At 48.4% G+C, this 18,429-nt stretch overlaps 2 protein-coding genes across 7 annotated transcripts in view; both read left to right on the forward strand.

Moving 5' to 3' along the window:
* Positions 1–8,135, forward strand: part of FANCD2 (FA complementation group D2) — a 56,200-nt gene extending 48,065 nt beyond the window's left edge. For all 6 annotated transcript variants that reach the window (XM_072876498.1, XM_072876496.1, XM_072876499.1 and 3 more), the window contains 7 exons: positions 26–97; positions 1,647–1,685; positions 2,327–2,401; positions 3,527–3,601; positions 6,585–6,731; positions 7,781–7,855; positions 7,971–8,135. In XM_072876498.1, coding sequence (XP_072732599.1) covers positions 26–97; positions 1,647–1,685; positions 2,327–2,401; positions 3,527–3,601; positions 6,585–6,731; positions 7,781–7,855; positions 7,971–8,048 — 561 coding nt within the window. In that variant the 3' untranslated portion in view covers positions 8,049–8,135. The remainder of the gene's footprint in view (positions 1–25; positions 98–1,646; positions 1,686–2,326; positions 2,402–3,526; positions 3,602–6,584; positions 6,732–7,780; positions 7,856–7,970) is intronic.
* Positions 8,136–8,155: 20 nt separating this feature from the next.
* BRK1 (BRICK1 subunit of SCAR/WAVE actin nucleating complex) lies at positions 8,156–8,706 on the forward strand. Its single transcript, XM_072876502.1, has 3 exons — positions 8,156–8,316; positions 8,400–8,482; positions 8,561–8,706. Exons 1-3 carry the CDS (start codon positions 8,199–8,201, stop codon positions 8,585–8,587), a joined length of 228 nt encoding a protein of 75 aa, XP_072732603.1. The 5' UTR covers positions 8,156–8,198; the 3' UTR covers positions 8,588–8,706.
* Positions 8,707–18,429: the final 9,723 nt, after the last annotated feature.

Here is an 18,429-nt window from a genome sequence, read left to right on the forward strand (position 1 = left end):
TTATTGTCCCCTTGCATCCCATTAGGTGCAACTGGAGAAGCTGCTGCGGTGGAACATTGCCGTGCGGAATTTCCATATCCTCATTAACTTGGTCAAGGTGAGGTTCTGGTTGTTTTTCTGGCTTTTACCTTCAGATTCCCAGCAAAGCCCAGTGTACCCGGGTTCATGAGCACAAGGGAATAACATGAAGTATGGCTGACTAGTGGAACAACCTGGAGGTGGTAAATAAAGCCAGTTACAATCTGCATGCAAGGGTTTCCATTTAGCTTTCACTTCAATACTACTTAATTATTACAGACTGCACATCTTACTAACATAGTTCTCACACAAATAAGTCTGCATAAAACCAGGATGATGTAAGGAAGTGCAGAAAAAGGACTGAACAAACACCCCAGTTCCCTAGTACCATGTTTTGTGTCTGACAGAGTCCACTGCCAGCTGTGGAAGAGGCAGATGGGAGAAACCCTTGAGGTAGATCTGGGATAACATCTGACAGCAGGGAACATTATCCTGGTGTACTCAGCTGAAGGCAGGCTAATACTCTGAACAGGAGGCTTGGAGTGCTGTCTGTAACCTGTATTCAGTGCTTATCTGATAGCCCTCAGCTTCACTTGCTCTTATGGTAACATATGATCTTCCTCTGAGTCCTGCTGGCAATTCACGTCATCCTGTGGTGATGAACTCTAGAGGCCAGCCCCACTGGATGAAATATTCCCTTCCATCAGTTTTGGAGTTGGTACCTTCAGTGTGACTGAGTGTGATGATGTTTTGGGCAGAAGGTGATAGGTACAGCTGCACTTTTCTCCTTGCTTAGGTTGATCGTTAATGTTTGCTTTTATCATAGCCAAAGTGATCATTGGCAAGTCCAGCTTTTTCAAGTTCAGCTTATGAGCTCTGGTGAATTGAGCTGGATTCTTCTACACAGCTGTGTTCACTGGAGCGCTGCCTGTGCTCCAGATGCCTTTTGAGAGCATAAAGGGTAGAGCTGGACCAGCTGGTTCTGTTTTGCAGTCCATAGCAGCACCAGGGTACCTTCACAGCTCTCGCTCACATCTGTGTGCTATGCCAGTTAAAACATTCGCTAATTAGTTATAGAATTGGTCACTGGCAAAAATATATATGCAAATGTATACCGGAAGAAAGCCTTCAAGAGAGCTGAGACCATCTGTTCCATTTCTTTGTTTGCTGTTGGACCACAGCTGTGTGTGACCTCTGCAGTGACACCTGGTGTCTTTTCCCAGCTGGCACTGTTAATGTAATAGCTTCATTATTTCCTCCAAAATACATTATTTGCACATTTCTGTTTTGCTTCATCTGTTATGTGGTTACTTGCCCATCAGTTGGACTTGGGTCTCTTGGGTCCCAAACTTAACAACTTCAGACTTGTTGAGATAATTTTGTGCCATCTGCAAAAGATCACCAAATAGCCATCCTGCCAAGTACTTCTGCCTCACAGCCATTACATTTCACGCACTTATGTGGTGTTTCGTGTTGAAACTTGAGAATGGATGTTGCCTTAGAACAGGTTTCACACTTTAATCAAGGGTATGTAATGAAGGGCTATTTTTAATTGGCTGCTGTGCTTACATTGTTTCCTTTAGACTTGTGGACTGATCTGTCTCTCTTTTTTCCTCTCGCCCAAGTAGGTATTTGACAGCAGGCCTGTACTCAGCATCTGCCTGAAGGTAAGCAAGAATTCAAAATAACTGAAGAGAGCAGTTTAGGTACCAGCTTTCTTGAATCATTGCCTCCAGTGGAGTAGAGTGGTTACTGAATTCTCTGGAAGAAGCAGATACTGTTTCTTATACCTTTAACTGTCTTACACTAATCCTCGTTGTATGGCTTGACCACAATGAACTTACTGCAATTGGCATTACTGACTTTAGACCCTTTCCCCTCTCTCCTTTCCCCATGGTACTCCAAGTGAGAGGAGACATCACAGCAGACAGGTCTCCCTTGGAGCCCAGAAAGATCACATGTCCCTCTGCAACTCTCCCTTTTCTGGCTAGGACTCATATATATGTATAGTGATTCTAACGTTTTGTGTTTAGTTCAGTTTTATTCCCAATTTGCTAGTGAATAAAAACAGGGATGTGTACAATGATGAGACTTTGTCCTTCTGGTCTCTCTTTGCAGTGATTAAAGTGGGACCCTTTACTGATCCTGTATATCCCAGTACAGCCTTCACATGAATATAGTCTTTTACTAAGCAAGAACAGTCTCCAGGGTAGCTTGAAAAATGTATCATTATCTTATCTGACTTTGTGATGGTTCTTTGGAAAGGAATTAAAATTTTCCTTCTGATATATTTATCATTCTTTTATAGTACGGCCGTCTCTTTGTAGAAGCATTTCTGAAGCTTGCCATGCCTCTCCTGGACTACAGCTTTAAAAAGCACAGGGTAAGCCTTTTGGAGACAGAACTGTCTGGAACTAGTTGGGAAGCATGACTGATTCTTGCTAGAAGGAGATTCCTGTCTCTGGTCACATGTTGGCATGACACTTGTGACACTTCATGACAAACGTGTCTAATGTCCCCAGCTGTGCTCTGCCCTGTTTACTTGCCTATCCATGCTCTCTCAGCAAACAAATCACTGTTTCCCAACTTGCCATCACTCTTCTGGTTGGTTGGCTTCACTGTTAGCAAAGGAAGCCCTTTCAACCTCCATCTCCTTCAAAAGTTATTACCACAAAGGTGTCACTCAGAGTAGGAAGCTCACATGAGCAGTCAGGTTGGTGAGGCTTGTGGTCCAGATGGACAGTGACATTGGTGTCTTTGCAATAATTCTTGGAGCTTTGAGCCGGACAACATGCATGAGTGCAGATGGACAGGCCAATCTTGCTGCACTATATGACAAGCAAGAACAGTTCACTTATTCCCCCTGCTTTGTTGCAAGACAAATCCAGCTTTGCCAGTGAGACTCATTCTTTGGCTTAGTCTTCACAACTTGTCTCTCTAATAGATAACTCCATTCCATTGCAAATGTAAGATCTGTTCTCATGGATGTTTGAGGGAATGAGGTTATGAAACAGATATCTAGTCATTGCTACTGGACAATAGAAAGTGCCATGTAATTTGCTCAATAGAGAGGATTGATGTCCAGAGTTTGTGTTGGATGTGTTTCAAATACTACAGTCTAGCAGTACATTTTATACTTTTCTTCTGGTTCCCCTATTTCAGAAGGTTGCACTCAAGGCAAGATGTGACAATGTTGTCTTGATTTTAATTGCCCCACTTTCACTGATATGCGTTCATTCCAAACTCTGATTCAAAATCAGTTTCAGTTCAAAGTGCTTGGCCTTATGACATGTGGTCATACTTTTATTACCAGTTACTTGACTTAGATGCACAGTGCAAGTCTCCTATGGCTTAATCCTGTTCGTCTGATGTTTCCTGTGTACATGCATCATATCTCTATCCCATAACCCTTTGAAAGGATTGTTAGGACTAATACTGTTTCATTATTCTTGTTTCCCTTATGGAAAACTCCTTTGAGAATTATTTGCTGGTTACTTATTCATTGCAGGATGATGTGCAGAGTTTGCTGAAAACCTTGCAGCTGAGTACCAGACAACTTCATCACATGTGTGGCCATTCCAAGGTAAGATAAGTTCTAATTGCAGCACAAACTCCTGTCCTAAGAATGATTTATTTCCCTTCCACTGCTTTCCCAGGGCATAGGCAGGTTCTACTTGCAGGCTTCCAGCAGTGTCTGTACAAGCAAAAACTGAGAGGAGGAGAAATAGCATTGGTCAATGGCCTAAAAGTTGAAGCATTTGATCTGGAAGTGGCTGACTTGGATGTCAGATCAGGTTAGCATACTCTTTTTTTAGGACAGAGGTTCTTGACATCTTTGGCTGTTGGCATCTGTAAGAAGGTGTTTCTGAGGACACAAGATAAGACTGTAGAGACCTTGCGTAAAGTATAGATGCCAGATTGATAATATGAGAGAGAAGCTTTGGCAAAGATCAACAGCCTTGCGAGTCAGAAGAATCAGCAACAGGAGGTGGAAAGGGAAAAACCTTACTTAAAGCCCTCTTGAGGTGCCTTTCTGGCATTGTCACGTTGATACTAGGGAAGAGGGGAAAGGGAGGGGAGGAAGGTGGTAACACGCAACCAGTCTGCCAGTCTGTCTGTAGGAGACTTGGGGCAGGAAGGAAGGAGAGGGTTAGCACCCTGCTTACAGTGTGGAGAGCCAGTGCTTGCCGCAAGAGAGAATCACATGGGAGAAGGCAGTTAGAAAGAACTTCATGTGTGCTGCTTTGTTCCTGTTAGACCCCTAAGAGGTTCAAGGACACATGTCTGAGAAGGGAGCTTTGGCAAAGTAGTTAAAGGGAGAAAGCCAGCAAATCTAGCATGGCTCCCCAAGCTAGATTTGCTAGCCATTTAGTCCAGAGCTGGCATCAGGAGCATGAAAGTTTAGCTGGAGATCAGAACATGCCATTGCAGCTATCACTAAAGAGGAGAATTGGAAGCTGGCACAAACCCTGGAGATGCTAAAAAGTCCTTCTCATGTTTGAAAGTGAAATCGTCATGCCTACTTTAAAGTCACAATTCACCTTGTAAACAGGATAACATCATTGCAGCTTGTGATGTCGTCTTTGTCTTTGCACTTGACTAGCATTTTCAAGTGCTGTGTTCCGTGGCCCCTGTTAGCACATAACTGCAATTAGTGAACACTTGTGTTTTACCACCACTCTTGTATCTGTTGCAATCTGATTAGCTCTCCGTGCCAAATCATTTTTGCAAGAATGAGAAGGCGGCAGCTGAATCTAGGCAAATAAATGTATGCAATGAATGCTCCAAACCTGTTTGAAGAGGAGTTGGCACCAACATTTGTTAAACCAGTCTTTATTTCACTTTCATACAAAACTAGTAGATGCTCACTGCTGTACCATGCCGTGTTACCTAAGATTTGCTACTCTCCTTCATATGAGTGTCTTTAAAGAGCATCACACAGCAGACAGTAGCAATCAGCTTTGCCTATAATTTCCTAAGTATTTGTCATTTACTCTTTCACACTAAGCTTCTCTTCTGTTTACATATCTAATGCTGGACATAAGGACAGTTTCTGGAGACAGATTTTTGCAACTGCCATGGTACTTTGTTGAGTCTCCAAACTGCCTGCTGACAGCTGGCAGGTTCCAAGACCCAGGGAGCACTGTGATTGTTGATTCTGTCATTAGCAAGGTGTTCCCTGATTTGGTTCTGATTAGTGCTGATGATTGCTAGGTCCTGCCTGTTACACAGGCTAGAGAACAGATTGCTGTTGCTATTCAGTTACCCATTCCCTGTTGGCAGAACATGAAGCAAAGCAGTGTCCCTCTTCCCAGGCATGTTGAACTCTTCCAAGAAATGAAGCTGATCTGATTTCAGAGTAGAGCTAATGAGAGCATCTTAATGCAAGGAGGTTACAAAGTACTCTCATGAAAGAGGAAAATACTTATGCACAAAATAATTGTTTATGGCTCTTGGCAGGTTTTCTGGTTTAGCAATTACTCTATTCTGTACTGCAGATCCAAGCCTAGCAGGAAGAGATGCTCACCTGGAGCTAAATCTCACACGATACCTGGCATAGCTGCCCTTCCTCAGCTGGTTTTTGCTTACAGCGGCTCCATCTGTTCCCTCCTGTCCTAGTTCTCCAAAAGCCAGTGCTGCTTTGGTCTGGACATCTGGCTTTGGAGTTTATAGTGCACACACATTCCATGTAGCTAGTGTAAAGGAATTGCATCAGACACTGAGCAAGAAAAGATTGTCATTGCAGTGGCTTATTCAACACCCTTCTCATTCTTTCTTCTCTGTGCTTGGGAATTCAGCAATTTCCTGACGTGAAACTCCCTGCAGCATTAGTTTGCAGCTTGTGGCTGTCAGCAAGTAGCTATCTCCCTTCCTAGGTAGATAATTTTGGAGTCTGGCCACTTGTAGCATTGCTTTTTGCTTTGGACTGGAATGGTGTGATTGTCCATTGCTGATCTCCACAGATAACTCTGCTACTTCACCAGCAATAGCTTGTACATGAGTCAGACTTACCCAAACGTTATCAGTTGCACACACCACCAGCACCAGCAGCAATGCAGCTTCCAGACATTCGTGTGCAAGCAAGCTGTGGCTGCTGTGAGCAAGATGTCAGCAGTGTGAGGCTGTGTGTGAAGAGCTGTGCATTGTTCTTGGAGAACAGAGCAAGTGACACCAGTCTGTTGCTGAGATGATGGAGCAAAGGAAAAGCAGATTCTCAAAATAATTTCCGCAGGGTCAGCAGAATTCATCTGACTTATGTAGAAGAGTTACTAGCCTCTCTCTAAAGGTTCATGGGAAAAGCTGAGGCTCCTTTTCTTTTTATCCAGAGAGGATTTGGCTGTTTGGGTTGTTGCAAGGGATCATTTTGCTGTCTTAGACAAAATGCTTATCTGAGTTTTATTTTTTAACAAAAGCTATAAAAGAATGGCCAAGAAATTACATAATCTGGGCAAGCTTTGTGGGGATCATGTCCCATCCCTCCTAGCTGTATAACCAATGGCTTTTTAAATAGCCAGAATACTTAGGCAAGGATCAATTGTAGTCATGTTTAACTGTTTCATGTTTAGATTTGCCAAGACATTGGATTGACCAACCATGTGCCTTTGTTGAAGAAGTCACTAGAACAATTTGTATACCGAGTGAAGGCAATGCTGGCGTTCAACCACTGCCAGGAGGCGTTCTGGGTGGGCATCCTTAAAAATCGGGATCTTCAGGTGAGAATCACTGTCCTGCTTTGGGCAATTAAAACCTGGGAAAGGACAATGCTCGTCTTGCTCAGACAACTTTAATTCTGCCCTGGTGTGCGGGTAGAGCTAAAAGGCCAAATTCAATGTGACCGTATTACAGTCATGTCTAGTGCAGCAGAAAGAAGCGCTTTATTTCAAGATTAAGGGCCTGCATCTCTGGGGGCTTCCTTGCAGCGAGGCTGTCACGCTGAAGTGGTCAGTTTTTATTGCTTGTAACGAATGGGTATGGGGGATCCTTCCTCTGCTCGGTGGCAAGAACTACACGCAAAGAAGGGAAGAGGTAAAGTCACTTGAACACCTCTTCACACACTCCCGTGTGTGGCTTTAACAGAAGCCAGTTCTGGCCGTTTTCTTCATCGTTCACTGTAGAAGCAGGGCAGTCGAAACAAAAACTGCTTTTTACTCAGAAACTGTTTAAGATGAATGCTGTGTTCAGCGTTGGGCCCCTCACTACAAGAGAGACATTGAGGTGCTGGAGCGTGTCCAGAGAAGGGCAACGGAGCTGGGGAAGGGTCTGGAGCACAAGGCTGATGGGGAGCAGCTGAGGGAACTGGGGTTGTGTAGCCTGGAGAAAAGGAGGCTGAGGGGAAACCTCATCGCTCTCTACAACTGCCTGAAAGGAGGGTGTAGAGAGGTGGTGTCGGTCTCTTTTCCCAGGTAACAAGTGATAGGACGAGAGGAAATGGCCTCAAGTTGCCCCAGGGGAGGTTTAGACTGGATATTAGGAAATTTTACTTCACCGAAAGGGTTGTCAAGCATTGGCACAGGCTGCCCAGGGAAGTGGTTGAGTCGCCATCCCTGGAGGTATTTAAAGATGTTTGGATGAGGTGCTTAGGGACATGGTGTAGTGGTGGTCTTGGTAGTGTTAGGTTTACGGTTGGACTCGATGATCTTAAAGGTCTTTTCCAACCTATACAATTCTGTGATTCTGTGAAATGCCGCTTTGTTCCATTCCATCCTAGCATGCTTTGGCTGCTTCGCACACACTCAGTACAGGTCTTTTGCGTTCAACTTAGGGAGAAGAAATTTTGTCTCAGGCCTCTGAAGAGAGGGACTCCGATGAGGAGGACTCCGTGGAAAGCCCTGCTGAGGTACTCCTTCACGGGCGACGCCGCCTGCTGCTTTGAGCCACCTGGCTGAAACTCTTGTTGTAATGCAAAGAAGGCGGGGGGGCAGCTTCGGCTCTGACGGCGGCGTCCCCCACAGGAGCCGAGCGGGAGCGGCACGGACGCCAGCGACGAGGACGGCGCGGCCGGGCCGGGCCTCTCTCCCGCGAAACCCTGAGGCACCGGACGACAGCGGCGGCGGGTGGGGCCGGGGGCGGCTCCCCACGGCGACGCGCAGGCGCAGGCGCACGCGGGGGGGGGGGTGGGGGGGTGGGTGTGCTGCGTAGCCCCGCGCAGGCGCGGTGGGGTGGTGGCGGCGGGGGAGGCCATGTCGGTGCAGGAGGACCCGGTGCAGCGGGAGATCCACCAGGACTGGGCCAACCGCGAGTACATCGAGGTGATCACCAGCTCCATCAAGAAGATTGCGGACTTCCTCAACTCCTTCGGTGAGGGCGCCGGGGCGGCGGCGGGGGGGTTGGTGGCGGGCCGGGGCGGGCGCCCGCGGTCTCTCACTGCCGCCTCCCCGCAGACATGTCGTGCCGGTCCCGGCTGGCCACCCTGAACGAGAAGCTGACGGCGCTCGAGCGCAGGATCGAGTACATCGAGGCCCGGGTGAGCAGCGGGGCGGCGGCGGGGGGGGCTCGGGGGGCCGGGGCCGGCCTTGGCTGAGGCGTTTCCTCTTCCCGGCAGGTCACCAAGGGCGAGACGCTGACGTAGGCCTGGGGCGGCCCCGGGCCCCCCCCCACCCCGCCGGAGCACCGCTGCCCCGCACCATGCTCGGGGCCTGCCGCCACCGCCGCCTCTGCTTGTGTTGCCAATAAACCGCTGTCCTCCTGCCCTGCCTGCTCTCTGCCTGCCTGCCCGGGGCTGGGCCACGGGATGCCCGGCTCCCTGCTGCCGTCTTGGATGTCCAGAGCCTGCCCTGCCACCTGCCTGGCCCACGGGGTTCAGGCCCGCCTTCCTCCCCGCACATGGGGGCTGTGATGGGAGGGGACGTACTCCAGGGGCTGCAGGCCCGGCTGCTGTCAGCTCTGGGAGCCACCTGACCAGCGTGGCTCAACCTTTGAGGTGCTTTGTGCTCCTGCTGGGGTCACAGCGGAAGATCTGGTGATCCCGATGGTTTGGAGGGTGTCTCAATCTGCACATGTGCACACTGTCAGGGCTAGGTGGGGACAGCAGGCTCACCTGTTGTGGTGCACATGCCACAGGAGAGTGCCCTTTGGCACCTAGGAAGAGGTGCTTATCCTCCCTCTAGGGAGGCAAGTGGCAAGGAGAAGGAAATCTCTCTTCCCTTCCCACCACTCCTCTATTTATCTCAGTTTTTCAGTGGGCATCTAGAGCTGCAGACTTACTGCTCATATTTAGCATTTGTTGGGGAGTCCATGGAGTTGGTGTCAGTAAAGGCCATCTTGCTTCCCAGCAGGCTTTAAATGTCTTGGTATATTATTTTCTGACTGGAAGCTATCTTTTTCATGATGGCAATGTGATGTCTGCAGTGTTTACTGGGCACCTTAATGCTTTTCATTATGTTTTTGAGCCTGGCAGGTCTGACGTCAGCTGGTTGCTCCTCAACATAGGTCCTCCTCCAAGCTCACAGTTTTGTTCTCCATAGGAAGCTTTGGGTTATCCATGGTTTGAATAAGTGCTCCTCCAGCCTTTCCGTCAGCTCACCTAGCCAGTTACGCTTTACTGTCAGGTTGGGCTGCATCTGGGAGGCTTGGCTGCTTCTGGTGCGTAGTCCCAGGGGAAATAAGTGCTTCGTACCAACCCTGCAGAGCTTACAGTGGAGTGGAGCAGCTGTGGATCATTCTGCTTTCGCTTGGGGGCGATATCAGATGATGAGAGATGGTGCTGTCATACAAGATTGGTAGGTAGAGGGAAAGCACCTCTCTCTTTCCTCAGAGGCAGTTGCTCTGTGGTCCAAGTACATCAAAAGTACGCTCGGGGCCCATGCACTGCTTATTCTGGATGTGCTGGAGTGGAGTCCTGAGATTTCCATCCTTGGACATAACTAGATACTTGTCTGGACATGGTCCTGAACAGCTTGATCTGACTTTAAAGTTAGCCCTGCTTTGAATGCGGGGGTAGGGTGAGCTGGAGACCACCAGAGGTCCCTGCCTAAATTATCCTAGGATTCTTTACCCGAATACTGAATGGGAGACAGTGGGTACCACAGACATCCCTGGGACTGGGGCTGTACCAGGCTGACCTCTGCTTGAGATCCATTGCTTGTTCCTGTTCCCAGCAAGTAGTGTGGAGTGTCTCTCGGATCCCTTCCTGATATCCTGACGGGCTGTTGTAGTGGTTCCCCCTTATTCCTCTGACCCCAGGGTTTCTCCCAGGAGTAGGTGTTGCACACAGTCAGTGTGGCCAAAGCAGTTTTGTTGTAGGGATCTGTCTTCTGGAGGGTACTGGTCCTCCCAGGACACGTGCTCTCACAGAGCTTGAGCACTGTGGGATCGGGGTATCTGGTTCATTTCCCAGCAGGGATGCTGGGCAGCTCACTGTGGTACAGAGTGCTGCCCTTTTTCTTTTGCTTCCAGGGAGTCTCAGTAGTTCCCGAGGCCTCTGCAAGACCAGGCTTTCTGGTTTGGGTGCTGCTTATTCCAGGCCATCTCTGGGAGGTGGAGAAGCCTCCTGGTCCTCGGGCTGATACTGCTGCTTCCAAGCAGCTGCTGCAGTGTGCAGCCTTGTAGTAGATGGAGCTTTGATATATTTGAAGCATTTGGATTGTTATAAAGACTGGAGAATTCTGCTTGCCTTTTTTCTTTTATTGTGTCTTTTTTGGGATATGGTGCCCCAGGAACCCACATTAAACTTTTCTGGAGTGGATTTGTGTATTCTAAATCAGGAGATTGATTTATGTGCCATGATAGCGTTGCTGTTCTCCCCACCGCACATTTAACATAGCAGGAGATGACAATGTGCTCTGTGTCCTCAAAGCATGCTTTCCTCTTGTCCTGAGGGAGCCGGGTGCTCAGGCACCCTTGCAGCTCTAGTTATTGGTAGCCAAGACCTTTTCCCAGAGCCTGAACTGGAGAGCAAGCTGTTTTTAAGCCTCTTACGAAGGTGCCGGAATGGAGCAGATTCATTAGAGCCTGAGCCACATGTGTAGCTTGAGAAAGGTTTGCACTCTCAAATGGTAAACAGTGGGTTTTTAGTGCTCGCTGCCTGCTGCACAGGCAGCCAGACTTTACGGAGTGATCGGAGCAATCCTGCAATCCTCGTTTGAGTTGACAGTTCCAAGGTTTGGGAATGAGTGGTAGTACTGAATTTTGATCTTGGGCCGGAGATGAGGTAATACTGTGGTGGCATCACCATTTTTCTGGTGTCAGCAGAAGAGGGAGATAGAGCTTGAATTCAAGCTTTGCATACCCTGTAAAGGTGGTAGCGTCTGATCCAAAGCACGTATTTTAAGATGAATGGATCGGACCAGACTTTGCAAATAATTCTAGCTTCTAGTAGATAACCTTTGGGCTCTCTAGATACCTACTGCTAGCAGAGCCTTGATTTTAGGAAACGGCTTTAAAGTCAAATGTACCTTCATCCCTTCTATGTTGCAGGTGATTGAACCTGATAATAATTCAGTGACTGAGGGGATCTCAAGAGAGAAATGTGTTAGGACACAGTTGAGTTGTTGAGGGAGAGCTGCACTTTGTCCCTAATAGCTTTGCAAAGCTGGACCTTTCTTTAAAGATCCCAGAAGATACCGTGTCTGCTTGCATTTTGGTGCCAAGGCGCTGACAGCAGCGGAAGTCACCTCGAGTAGTTGTCTCTCAAAGAGAAGCCTGGCCCTGCCTGCCTGTGATTGCCTGCTGATCACGCCAGGTCAATGAGCTGGGAAAGTCACGGGCGTATGGAAGGTCCCCAGATTCACTGAGATTGTGTCCAGTTTCCAAAAAGCTGCTAGCAGTATTGCTCTGAACTCTGCAGAGCATCAGGACCTGGGACTTGGTCCTAGTGCACATAAAAGCTTTAGGGTGGATGCACCATCAGCTTACCTTTCCCTTCACCGTTCCTCTCTCCCCCCGCAGTCTGACACGTCCTTGTGCATTTTCACTTTATATCACAGAAAGGTGAAGCCAGTAGTTGACAGAGCCCTCTTTTTGGAGAGGGGAGGATTCCCATTGGGTACATCCCGGAGCAAAATTTTGAGAATAATATCCTGGGGAAACAATGGATAGATCAACCTCGGAGTCCTGCCGACAGCTCACCTTGACTGACTTGCGTTCACAGGAGATCTATGTGCCTGTACCTCTGTAGGTACAGAAGGAGCACCCCCAGGAAATCTCCAGGGGAGACCTTATCTGATATTTAGCCTGACTTAAAAAGCTGGATGTGCATTGTGGGTTCTGCCTTTGGCTCTTGTGGCAGAGGAGGGCAGAAATGCCGTGGGAGCTGAGGCTGGGTTAAACATTGCTTTTAACGCAAGCGAAAGGAACTGCAGGAGGGCTCTCTTGCAGTAAAATACTGCTTGCACGTGGGAGAAACGGGTGTGAGAAGTGGATTTACATGACCTCTTGGAGGCCGTTCTCCCCGTCTCTGCTGCTGGTGTCTCTACTAACCCTCACCGTTTCCCCTCACAAAATGGTAATGCAGTACCTGCTTTGGCTGCCCTAGCTCCACTAAAGTCCTCCACAAAAGGTGGGGATTGAATATTGACAGCTTCTGTGATGCCTGCGTGCTCAAAAGTGCTGAGGAAGGGGGCTGTATCAAGAGGGAGGATCAGCTGGAGCAGCAAATGGTCCCTCGGGCTCCCTGTGCTTACTGGGGAGCGTGCGCTCTCCCCTGCCTGCGGCTCTGCGTCCGCGAGGCCCTTCAGCCCTACTGCAAGGCCAGAAGAATGGAGGTGGGAAGGGACCCCGGGGAACTGAGAGGACAAGGAAGAAGAGAGATGCTGATTTTGAGCAGGTTTTGTTGCAGGTTGCTCCTGGAGGACTGGTCAGGGCAGTAGGTGGGGCGAGTGCCCTCAGACCCCACGTTGATCCCCCATGCTTGCTGCAGGACTTGTTGCCTCAACCAGGCCAGCAGCTGGGTGCAGTTCACTTCTCCCCACTTCTCTAGGAGCCAGCAGCCCCTTCCTCAGATCCCTGGCCCCCCGAGCCTTCCCCTTGCTCCTTTGCAGCCATCTGAGAGCAGGGCAAATATTTTTGTATTAATAACAATGGAATTGCACTAATGACATGAATATAGACATGATGAAACACACGTTCTTCAAAATCACTCATTCTTCAGCCTCATGAGCTGCTGGTAACAGCACCCGAGGAGGTCGGTAATTCTCCAGAAAGCAATACGTGCTGGTGTACACCTTCAATTTATTTAGCCTGCTCAGGCAGAAGAATCATGCAAAAGCCAAGGGAATATGCCAGGCCTCTCTCTCCCACCCCTGGCCAGTCCCTTGTTTTTTCATTAACTGGCAAGAAAAGTGATTCTTGGGCCGCTGACTATGTGCTAACTCGTGCACGAACAGGCTGAGGCCGAACACGTCGCACAAAGGCAGCTGCAACAAGGGAGACCTCCTTCGATCTCGGGTGGTGGGGCTGCCCGCTTCTTGCTGGCCCTGAAATCCCTTGGCTGTGGATTCCTGTTGTTCTGGGGGCCTGTGAGCTCCTCGCTGCCCCTGTGACAGTGCCTGGAAAACAGGGCAGAGCTGTGGGCTCAGCCCCAGGTGAGACCGTGTCCCAGCCCTTGGACAGAGCTGCCTGAAGGGACGTGCTCCCCTCCCCGGGAGCGCAGCTCCCCCGGCTGTGCTCCAGCCGCTCTCCACGAGTGCCCTGAGAGCTGTTCCCATGCAGCCTCGGTCTGGCCGTGAGGTCACAGTGGGTCTGGGAGGTCACAGAGCCCCACGTGCTGCGCCAGCCATAAGCACTGACCGCTCAGCCCCGGGCCCCGACTGCAGCAGCAGCGGCGACAGCAGCAGCAGCAGCAGCAGCAGCATCATGTGAGCACAGGGGGCCATGGCCACCGCCTGCCGCCTCCTCCTTGTCCTCCTCCTCCTGGTGGCCCTGCATGCCAGGGCTGCCTGGGCTGCTTCATGGCGAGTGCGGCGAGCAGGTAGGTGGGCGGTGCTGGTGCAGCCTTTCACGGGCCAGCGGGCTCTTCTCACCAAGAAGCGTGGATGATGGGTTTTTTCGCCCAGTGCTTTAGCAATGGTTTCCTCTGTGCGCTTGAGAGCTCTCCCGGTAAGAAAGCTCCGAGGGCTGTACGTTGGTCCATCTGCTCCTTGAAGGGTGTTGCACATGGCCTGGGAAGTGTTTGGAGAGCTGCAAGGAGCCAGCCAAGAGGTCACTAGGCCCCTCTGCTGTTCACAAAATTGGTGCTGTGGATCGCAGGGGCACGGTAGAGCACACAGGGGAATTAGCCCGTGCTTGCATTGCTCTTACGTGCCATCCTGGGTTTCACCCACAGGCATGGGACCCTAGGCTAGACCGACCTTTGCTTTGATGCAAGCCTCCTGTTGAGAGAGCAGCAGGACTGGAGTCTTCCCCCCCGCCACCATTTGTCATGGACTCGCTGATAGCATTCAGGTGACCTAACACCTCAGCTACTTAGCTGGTGTGCCTGCACAAACATTGGTAGGCTTTTACTATAAGGCCATGGTCTCCCCCTAAGACAGATACATAAAACAATCATAAGGTTTGCACCCGAGGAGGGGCTCAGTGAGCACAAAGGAGGGATGAAACAACCATGCTGAATGTAGGTATTTGTCTTGTAGGTGTCTAATGTTAAATTACATGAATCCTGGGCACTGTATAATCATCCCTTGGCTTCTGTTTCTCTAGGAATTAAAAAGGAAATGGAAATGAAAGAAAATAAATGCATGCACACAGTGCAGGCCTTCTTCAAGGTACAAATGCCCCAACAGCCTCCATGGCTTCATTAGGCATGTGGAACTGCACTTCTCCAGTTATGGGATGTCCCCGAGACTACAGCTGCCAAATCAGACCTCTGCAGTGTTTCCCCACTTGAAAAGTAGGAGAGCATTATCAAAACCAGTGGCTTGTCAGTGGCAAGCCTCAAGATCCAGGCTCATCCGATGCATGGCAAGGCTGTGCCTCGCTGCCTGGTAGTGCACTGGAGCATGGTTCAGGCTTCCTTAGCTCCCATCTTCTGTTTGCTAAAGCTCAGCTACAAAAGCTACTACTGTAAATATGAAAAGATTTTTAAAATATTCCATGCCAGTGCATGTCAGACATTTCACAGCCAACCCAGAAGTGCTGCATCAATACCAGCTCTATATTTAGTGATGACTGCAGAAACTGGATTGGAAGAGCTCAGCTCTCTTCCTCTACCCGACCTACATTAGTACCACCAATCCCTCAGCTAGGAGAAACTCTTAAGGAGTGGATCACTGTGTCTCGGTGCCCATGTCTCTGTGGGAATGAGGATTACACACTGGCTGTCTTTGAGTGCTGTGCATGCCTTTGAACAGTGTTTAATTAGTCCACTGTCAGGGAAACAAAGAGATTAAACAGTCCATGAATCTGCTTTGCTACAGTAGTTGCTCCTTTCCTGTATGATCGCACACAAATACTACCACATCTCCTGATCCAGAACCCTGACCAAACCCCAAGTGCCAAAAACACAGGCCTTTTTTGTTTTAGAGACTGGTCAGGGAAAGAAATAGCTCATATGGCAAGTACCAGATCCAGGTCCACTTTCCCTCCTTTCTAAACCAGACTGGATTTGCATTTCAGACAAATGCTTCAAGTATAAGAGAAGCAGAAACTCAAATCTAGTAGCAACTGCCTTAGTCAGCTGGGGTTTGTGACCTGGAAGGTTGTGCATCTGGAGGTGCTGTGACATTCAGGTTAGCACTGCCACCTTTGTGTCTCTGGCCTTTAAGAGAGACTACCATTTAAGCTGCTGTGTTTCTGCGCTAAGAAACCCAGCGCATTTCCACAAGAAGTCTGAGCTGTGAAATGACATTTTTGCTTTGCAGGTCAGTAGTCTGACCTGGCCGCCAGTTCTCCTTTATTCCCACCGTGCACAGAAAGCCAGAAAAGCCGGAGCTGCTCAGTTTATAGCACAGCAGCAAAAGAGCCCGTCATCGCTGGGAAGTGCCTGCTCCGGCAGACTGCAGCCGCAGCCCCTGCGGCAGGCTGGGACACCCTGTGCCTGCAAAGGCCTGCAGAGCTGAGCAGCAGCAGAGCCAAGTAAAACTAAAAAACACGCCTGGAGAGGAATATGGAGGGCAGGGTGGAAGCAAGGTTGCTGGCAAGGGCCTCCTGCACCCTGTCCCCATGGCCAGGGACAAGGCCACACGGTGGCAGCCTTTCTGCACAAATCCTTCAGCACACACTGACGGACCTTCAGGGAGTTCAGCCGTGCTGGCGGGCTGGTGGCCTTCTCCCTAACTTCTGACCCCACAAGAGGGTGGCTGTTGAAATGTTGATCACTTGTAGAGGGAAAAAAGGAATACCTTCTGGGGAGTTGCAGAAACTTGGAGCATTTGGCCTTTGCCAAACTGGGAGCTGCATTTGCAAGAGTAGCCACAGCCACCTTCTGAGCAGCACAAAATAATCAGGGTCATGTCCGTATGCCTGTGACACACCTCAGCAATGCGCACTGTGGCGTAACAAAGCTGCTGGTGGCTCAATAGCTGCTCCACACGGTTCCAGACCTGCCGTAGCAAAATCTGATGCTCATTTATTTCAAGGTCTGTATGCACTCGGCTTGCCAGCAAAGGCACAGGACAGCTGCTTAAGATCTTAACACCTGGCCAAAAATATGAAAAATTGTGAGACTCGAGAATCTGCTATTAGCAATATTTTCATTGGTAATAAGGAGAAACAAAGAAGAACATTTCTCTGGAGTCTGTCAATAGGATCTGCAACATGCACTATTTTCATCTTGTGCATCTTCAGCCTCTATCACCACTGTCTTAGTAGTGATTAGAAACTGGAGATTTTTGATGTAAATAATAACATTTTACTTTAAGAATATGGCTATAGCACCCTGATCCACTTTCTACAACACATCATATTAGAAAGTTTCTAATGAATTTGAAGAAAATATAATTTTGGCTAGAAGTAAAAGTTTAAGGAAACAATAAGAAAAAACAGGCATAGAGGTGAATGTAGTGTTCTCCTTGGTTCTTGATGGGGTTTAGGAGATATGCTAAAAGATCCCTACAGAACAAGAAATTCCTGTTTCTAGATAAAATTAAATAAAACTAGGCCTAGTTCTTAAATTTAACAGGCTTTAGCAAAAATTTTATGGTGTTAGTTTGAAATATTAATAGAATGAATTAGTTATTATGGCAAGTAATTCCACAGAAGGGTACAGAATGAGAAAAAAAATCTCCAAAAGGTCTCAGTAAGGTACAATGTGATCCACTCTCCCATATTCCGCAAAAACGTTCATGGCTAAACCTCAGAATTCCTCTCAGCTCAGCCAAAGGCAAGTGACTGCTTTCTCATGATCTCCCAGCATAAAAAGGTGTTATTAGTTCAGTGATAGTCTGGAGGGTTAGAGGGGTGGGTTGTACTTCTTACTTGTTGCTTTTCTCTTCTCTGTCAAAGGTGTTTAAAAACAGAAAGGTGTTAGTAAACTAGCTGTAGACTGCAAAATGCAGCTGACATTGAAGCATAATCCCTCAGTTATTCGTACTTTGCAGTCTCACAACAATTGTTTAAGCAGACTTTATTTAAAGAAAAAAAGTAGCAACTACGTAGATGCACAGAAGGGACTAATTTAACCAACCCGGTGGATAAAAGGGTAGGGCAAGAGGTGTCATGGGAGTGACAACAGAAATGGGATGACTAAATGGGTAATTACTACTCTGAGTATGTACCATCACTGGGCCTCTCCTGCACTCACTTAGGAGTATTTCTACATTTCTCAAGCAACCTGCCTGTGTGACAAATCTGTGCACACACACTGTACCCAATTAGTGTCAAGCATAAGAGCTCCTCAGCGTGTGTCTTGTGTCTCTAAGCCCCTCCTGGAAGCCATTTTTCCAGCATACAAAGAGTAAGTCACCATTCTCTTAACTCTCTCAGAGGACAGTTCCCAAATAAGGGCAAAATAAACACATGTAATACATGACAAAGCATTCTAAGTAATTAGATAATATTCTCCCAGCAGAAGTAGCTTATTTGCTTGAAGTGTTAAACATTACATGTAATTACATATGTCAGGGTAGGTGAGACAAGGCACTTGAACAGGCACTTGTGGAAAACTAGTGAAACACCCTGCTTAAAAAAACCAACCAACTAAACAAAGAAAAAACAACTGGAAAAGAAAAAAGTCAATGCATACCTACTACAGGAATTATAAATTACTTTCTCTATCTGTGTCCCAGCCTCTCCAGAAACCTGAAGGAGAGGAGAGCAGAGGGAGGGTACACAACCTGCTCTGCACACCCCCTCCTCGGGCACCAACTGCACCAGGGTGAAACGGTTAGCTTCATTTGACAAATGACTTAACATGACCACACCTTGTATAATCGATAGACACACTGTGCTATTGGAATGTCCCTAGGAGCCTCCTATGACACCAGCTATCGCTCTTCACACACGTTTTCAATTGACCAAACATCATGCTTAGACAGAGGC

This window comes from Ciconia boyciana, chromosome 11 (genome assembly GCF_034638445.1).
Source record: "Ciconia boyciana chromosome 11, ASM3463844v1, whole genome shotgun sequence".
NCBI classification, from domain to species: domain Eukaryota; kingdom Metazoa; phylum Chordata; class Aves; order Ciconiiformes; family Ciconiidae; genus Ciconia; species Ciconia boyciana.

Excerpts from the sequence above, each read along its gene's own strand:
- BRK1 (XM_072876502.1), top strand. The coding sequence starts at position 8,199 with ATGTCGGTGCAGGAGGACCCGGTGCAGCGGGAGATCCACCAGGACTGG. Across the intron at positions 8,317-8,399 it reads GGACTTCCTCAACTCCTTCG|ACATGTCGTGCCGGTCCCGG; the intron begins GTGAGGGCGCCG and ends GCCTCCCCGCAG. Across the intron at positions 8,483-8,560 it reads TCGAGTACATCGAGGCCCGG|GTCACCAAGGGCGAGACGCT; the intron begins GTGAGCAGCGGG and ends TCTTCCCGGCAG.